General features: G+C 46.8%; 1 protein-coding gene across 1 annotated transcript; it reads left to right on the top strand.

Moving 5' to 3' along the window:
- Window positions 1-627: 627 nt before the first annotated feature.
- LOC124192072 (hepatocyte nuclear factor 3-beta-like) lies at window positions 628-5466 on the top strand. The gene is made up of 3 exons (XM_046585217.1): window positions 628-2463; window positions 2793-3324; window positions 3644-5466. Exons 1-3 carry the CDS (start codon window positions 1261-1263, stop codon window positions 3802-3804), a joined length of 1896 nt encoding a protein of 631 aa, XP_046441173.1. The 5' UTR covers window positions 628-1260; the 3' UTR covers window positions 3805-5466.
- Window positions 5467-5772: the final 306 nt, after the last annotated feature.

Here is a 5772-nt window from a genome sequence, read left to right as displayed (position 1 = left end):
CTCGCTATATACGCATATCGTAATACCAGAGGAACACAAGTGTGTCGACTTGTGCCAAATTTGCACATGCTGTACACACGCATCGATATCAACGAACTCAAATAAAGAGATTCACTCGATGGACACAAGTTCTGCTCGCCGAACAAGTGTTTGGCTCTTTCATAAGGATATCAGCTTTGATAGTCTGAAATTTTAAAAACGCGATTAGATGTTTCGCAGAGTTAATATAACTATAAGCCACTCAACCCCTAAAGGAATAAAATATAAGAAATCGGTATGATTGGCTATTGCTTAGAAAATAAGTTGTCGATATGCCGAATGAGTTGCTTACAAATATAAGGAAGATATATAGAAGATATATAGTTTGAATGTCAGAAGGAAAGAATGACGGGAGAAAATGGAAACACAAACACAGGCAGCAGCAGCAATAGCAGAGGCAAGAGAAAATCGACGCCCACTTACTAGACCGTGTATTTTTGGCCCCACCTCCGCCGAGCCAACAATCACCCGCCTCCCAATTCTTGGCCCTCTCTCTCCTCCCCCTTCTTCCTCCTGTTCCTCTCTCCCTGCCACCACCCCCCTCTCTATTCCTCCCTCTTGGTTAAACTAATTTGAAAGACTGTACACACGGCCACTCGATTCAGTTTGTTAGTCCAAGCGGCTTGAGATGTGTGGACGCACCAAACAGGCCAGCCCCCAACCTCCTTCAACATAATCATCTTCATCACCATCATCAGTCGTGTCGCAGCTAACCCTAACTTTGACCTGTTGCGCTCACAAACGAGTAGCGCATCTCCGCCAAACTCACGGCCAGCCGAGTTTCATTTGCCAAGATTGTCCCGTTCCTTGGGCATTTTTGTTTTTTTCCCCGTTCAAGTGCTCGTGCCATTAGCGACGAATTCGCCTGCAATTGCCGCATCGAGTGTTTCGATTCCGTTCCTCGTCGTCTTGTGTCGGCCGGTTTTGTTTTTTGCGTTTCAGTTTTTTTCTTTTTCAGTCGACTGTCCGGTTGGCTTCCGTCACAGAAAAGTGATCAACGTCAGACAAGTGCGGACGACAGTGATGTGTTGGTCGCTCACAAACATTCGAGATTGTCGCCACTGATTCGTTCATCCTCTTTTCGAGTGCGTTGAACATTGCTAGCGAATCTTCCTCGATTAGACGCTGACCGGGAATAACGTCTAATACACCAGAATCGTGGTCAGCTTTGAATTCACAACGAATTGTATAACGCGGGTTCGCCCTTGACTCGTTTCGTAAATGTTATCCGAAAACATGTTGCCACAAAAGCTGCAGTATTCAGAAACGGGCGGTTCGGGCCCCAGTCCGACGTCAATAGGCTCATCGATGACCATGTGCCAGACGACTATGGTCCCTTCGATGTCGTCCATGGCCTCGGCTTATTCCATCAGCTCGGCCGCCGCCGCAGCCGCCGCCGGAATGAACGGAATGGGCATGACGTGTATGAACATCAGTTCCATGTCTTCGTGCTCACCTCAGACGTCGGCGGCCGCCGCCGCTGCCGCCGGATCGTCCGTGTTCGGCATGTCCAATTTGGGCGGCGGCAATGGCGGCGGTGCTGGCCAAGGGCACGCGACGATGAACAACACGACTTGCATGTCTCCCGGCATGAGTGTCAGCGGTTCTTACGCAATGCGGAGTGGCATCGACTCCGGAATGGGCCAGTGCATGTCGTCGACGTTCGGCGGCGGAGTGCCGTCGTCCATGGGACCTTCCATGGGCAACACGTCGGCCGCTGGGCGCTCGAGTGGCGAGTTGGCGTCGTCCAGTGACCAAAGCTTACGCGGAGGCGGAGGCGGTGGTGGAGGCGGCGGAGGAGGCGGAAGCGTGGGAGCCGTTGGCAGTGCAGTTGCCAACAGCGGCGGCGGCATCGCCAGTGGTAACGCGTCGAGCGGCGGACGCAACGACAACAAAGCCTATCGGCGCAGCTACACGCACGCCAAGCCGCCTTACTCGTACATTTCGCTCATCACGATGGCCATTCAGAATTCACCGACCAAGATGCTGACGCTGAGCGAGATCTACCAGTTCATCATGGATCTGTTCCCGTTCTACCGGCAGAACCAGCAGCGCTGGCAGAACTCGATCCGGCATTCGCTCTCCTTCAACGACTGCTTCGTCAAAGTGCCGCGCACGCCCGACAAGCCCGGCAAGGGCTCCTTCTGGGCCCTCCACCCGGAGTCCGGCAACATGTTCGAGAACGGATGCTACCTCCGCCGGCAGAAGCGCTTCAAGTGCGACGCCAAAAAGGAAACGAGTCCCGGTGGCGTGTCGGGCATCGGTTCCAGCCGCTCCAATCACAAGAGCGAAGGATCGCACAAGAAGGCCGACGGGCGACACCAACTCCAGAGCGGACACGACAGCAGCAGTGACGAAGACATGATCAACGATTGTCAAATGAAAGACAGAGCTTCCAATCACCGGTCCATGATTCATCATCAGGTTCGAATTTGACTTGATTTCATATTTTTCTAATCAATGGCGGGAATTTTACTTGGAAGGGGGAATGATTTTGATTTAGGCATCCAGGGGTCGTTCTATATGAACTGTTGATAATATTTAGCCTTAAGGGCTCATATACTTTTCCAGTTAATAAATTTCAAGATCAGGTGAATTGGCATGTTATACAATTGGGCTGATTGCACTTAGTCTAATATTTGTCAAAGTATTTCAGGCCTAATAAAAACTGCGAGTATTCGCCGGTTAATTTGACGGATTTTACATATGTTATGATGTTGGCTATAATCGCGGCATTTCATTTTTTCTGACAGAGTGGCAACCTAATCGGAGGTCAATTGATGTCGGAAGATCTGCACCAGCAGCACGGACTGAAAGTCAACGGCGACAAAAGAGCTGGCGGCACATTGTCTACAAATCATCACGGCTCGCTCCACCAGGATTCGGCCGTTCTGCCGGCCATGCTGCAGCACCACGAAGACGGGCTGGAGGCGATGGCCAACGACCCGGAGACGGTGATCCCGACGACGGTGGCCCAGCACGGCATGGTGTGCGACGACCGTTACGAAAAGTACAAAACCTACGAGAAGTACGACCCTGGCGCCATGGAGTTCAACGCGCTGTCGCAACGCTATCTGGCCGGCGATATGGGCATCGGAGGTCAGGGTCAACTTCTAGGCCCGTCCATCGGTCTCCACGGACTCAAAGACGCAACGGCTTACACGTTGGCCTCCCACCCGTTCTCCATTCAACGACTCCTCCCCGGAGCTACCGACCCCAAATCCGACGTCAAAATGTTCGACATGGGCCCATACGGAGGCTACGCGACGCTCGGCTCCGGACATGGTGAGTCCTAGCTCTTCACTTTCAAATTTCTAACGATTGAACGAAAGTAATGCAGACTAGTACTGTGATTGGTGTAGTAGCCAAGAAAATCATTTGGACTGTCTTAGACCCACATCCTCTGTATTAACTTAATAGCATTGGAAGCTGTAAGCGATTGGCTCGTTTTGATGGCATGTCGTTGGTCGATGTGGAGTGCATGTCTGTATCTATAATTCTATATACTGAACGTTATTCAAATGTAGGATTAGAATGAAATAGCCAAATAGAGCCATTTAGTTTACATATAATGAGCCGTGAATGTTTTTGTGTACGACTTTAGGTCAGGGTTCCTTACACCACGACAACAGCAACTACTACCAGGCGTCGTTCTACCACCAGAATATGCACCACCACAATAGCCAAGCTCACCATGGCAATCACCACCATCACCACCACGGGGGTCACCATCACGGATCGACAGCATCGCCTTCCACTTTATGACAATTATGAGGCGTTCGTTACGAAAATCGCTCGTTGCGTCCCACCAGACATGCCCTGCAACTGCAGCGAACGCTCCATCGAGTCATTTAGAGCCGCAAACACGTTTTTCATTTTTCGCCTATTTCCCTATAGAGAGATATAAGATAAGCGGAGAGAAGACTAAGCAATCCATTCTTTTACCACCATTTTATAGTATGTATATATATCAATCTATATACACAGAGTACAGGGTATATTGGCATATTCGATTGATTGTCGAGCAGCGTCTCCAAGCTGGGCGAATAAGACGGACGGGGGAAAAAAAAAACATATAATATTGCAAGTGCAATACGCATCTCACTACATTCCACATTCCATTGTCTCACGGTCGTGCATGTTGACAGAATATCATTTGGCTAAATTCGCGGAACTGTTGGTGTATCATATACAAGACGAATCGCTAGATGAGGCCAACTGGATTATATACGTCTGCTGTGCAGCAGACAAAAGATAATTTAGCCAATAGAGTCTAATAGCCTATTTCGTTGACGGACTTGTTCATTCAAAACACTTTTGTATTTTTCCTTTCTCTGATCGACAAGTAGACGAAATGCGCTAACTAAAATGCACATCACAACTTTGATTCTCTTCTTCTTACCTTTTCTCCTTTGCCGTTCGTTATTTTCGACTGATCTTCAGACACACACATTCAAAAAAAAATATTTCTTATACTTTTGACATTCCCCCTATATACTAAAAACCTTGATTATATGATTCATTTGTGCGTCGTAAACGACTTATGTGATAGGCTGTTGTTTATGTTTGAAGTGTCACGATTTGAGCAATGGGCGTCATGATTTGATATCCGGCAGGAGCTTTTGAGGCTCGTCGTCTATTTGAATTGCTGACGTGAAACGGTGTGAACGTTTAGAGACGCGGCTACGCAGGATAATAGACCTCGTAGTCTATATGCCGATACAATTCAGTTTGTAAATACATCATATAGAATACAAGTAAATATAGCATAGTCTTGTACGTTGGCATGTTTGACGTTTGTTTTTATCTTAAACTGAACCCATATATATACTGTATTCAGTTGTTTGGTTCTGGCTGGTTAAGGTGCACTCCCCACACACAAAATGAAATGCGACGTCCATCGGTCATTAGATCGAGATTTTGTCAAGCTTATATATAAGTATGTAGCTATAAAGGTCTCTGGGCTACACCTGAGCTCAATTCACCACGCGGAATTCGTTGTTCATTTCCTTTGGACTGTCGCAAAATCAGAAAGGGATTTATTATTATTATTATAGAAGCCAATCTCAAATGGGTTCACATTTTGATCAATGGTAAATGCATCACCAACTATTTGTGTGTGAAGAGACATGTTTTTTTTTTCTTATTTTCCTTTCGTTGTTATTCTGTTGGAATTGTCTTTCCGTGCTGCGATGTCTATTTGCGTGTTGGTCCTCCTCGGCCGTGTGCTCTTCGCCGTGTTCGCTACTAATAATCCCCCATCGTTTACTAATATCTACATATATTGGACTGTACAACTATATATCATACAAAATGATTTACTTTACAATTGTAACTGTGTATTACGTACATGTGTACGTGCTCGTTTGGCCTGTACTTCAGGATCGAAAATCTGTTACGTGTATAATAAACCAGTGGAAAATTGGATTGAGGACCATGGCGACTTTTGACGACAGACATGAACTCGTGAACTTGACCGTAGATCAACAACAAAAGCTTTTTATTCTACAGTAAGCCGTTCAAATGAAGATTCCGGCGGGTTCTTAACATATATACGGTCACCAGTTGTACAAATGAACGTTGAATTACTCAAATAATTTCTTTTTAGCCTGCGAGTAATCAAAAGAGATAGTAGGCCTATTAATGGGTTTAATGATTTGGCAAGCGATCTTATACATAGTCCCTTATTATTGCCATATAGCTATAATGTTCTTCAACCCGTGATGTATTATA

This window comes from Daphnia pulex, chromosome 4 (genome assembly GCF_021134715.1).
Source record: "Daphnia pulex isolate KAP4 chromosome 4, ASM2113471v1".
NCBI lineage: Eukaryota > Metazoa > Arthropoda > Branchiopoda > Diplostraca > Daphniidae > Daphnia > Daphnia pulex.
Note: the sequence above shows the minus strand (reverse complement) of the source record. Positions and strands in the feature narration are given on the sequence as shown.

What these genes read in the sequence shown, in the direction of transcription:
- LOC124192072 (XM_046585217.1), top strand. Translation starts at nt 1,261, where the DNA reads ATGTTATCCGAAAACATGTTGCCACAAAAGCTGCAGTATTCAGAAACG. An exon ending in GGTCCATGATTCATCATCAG is followed by an intron (nt 2,464 to 2,792) that starts GTTCGAATTTGA and finishes TTTTTCTGACAG; the next exon opens with AGTGGCAACCTAATCGGAGG. An exon ending in GACGCTCGGCTCCGGACATG is followed by an intron (nt 3,325 to 3,643) that starts GTGAGTCCTAGC and finishes GTACGACTTTAG; the next exon opens with GTCAGGGTTCCTTACACCAC.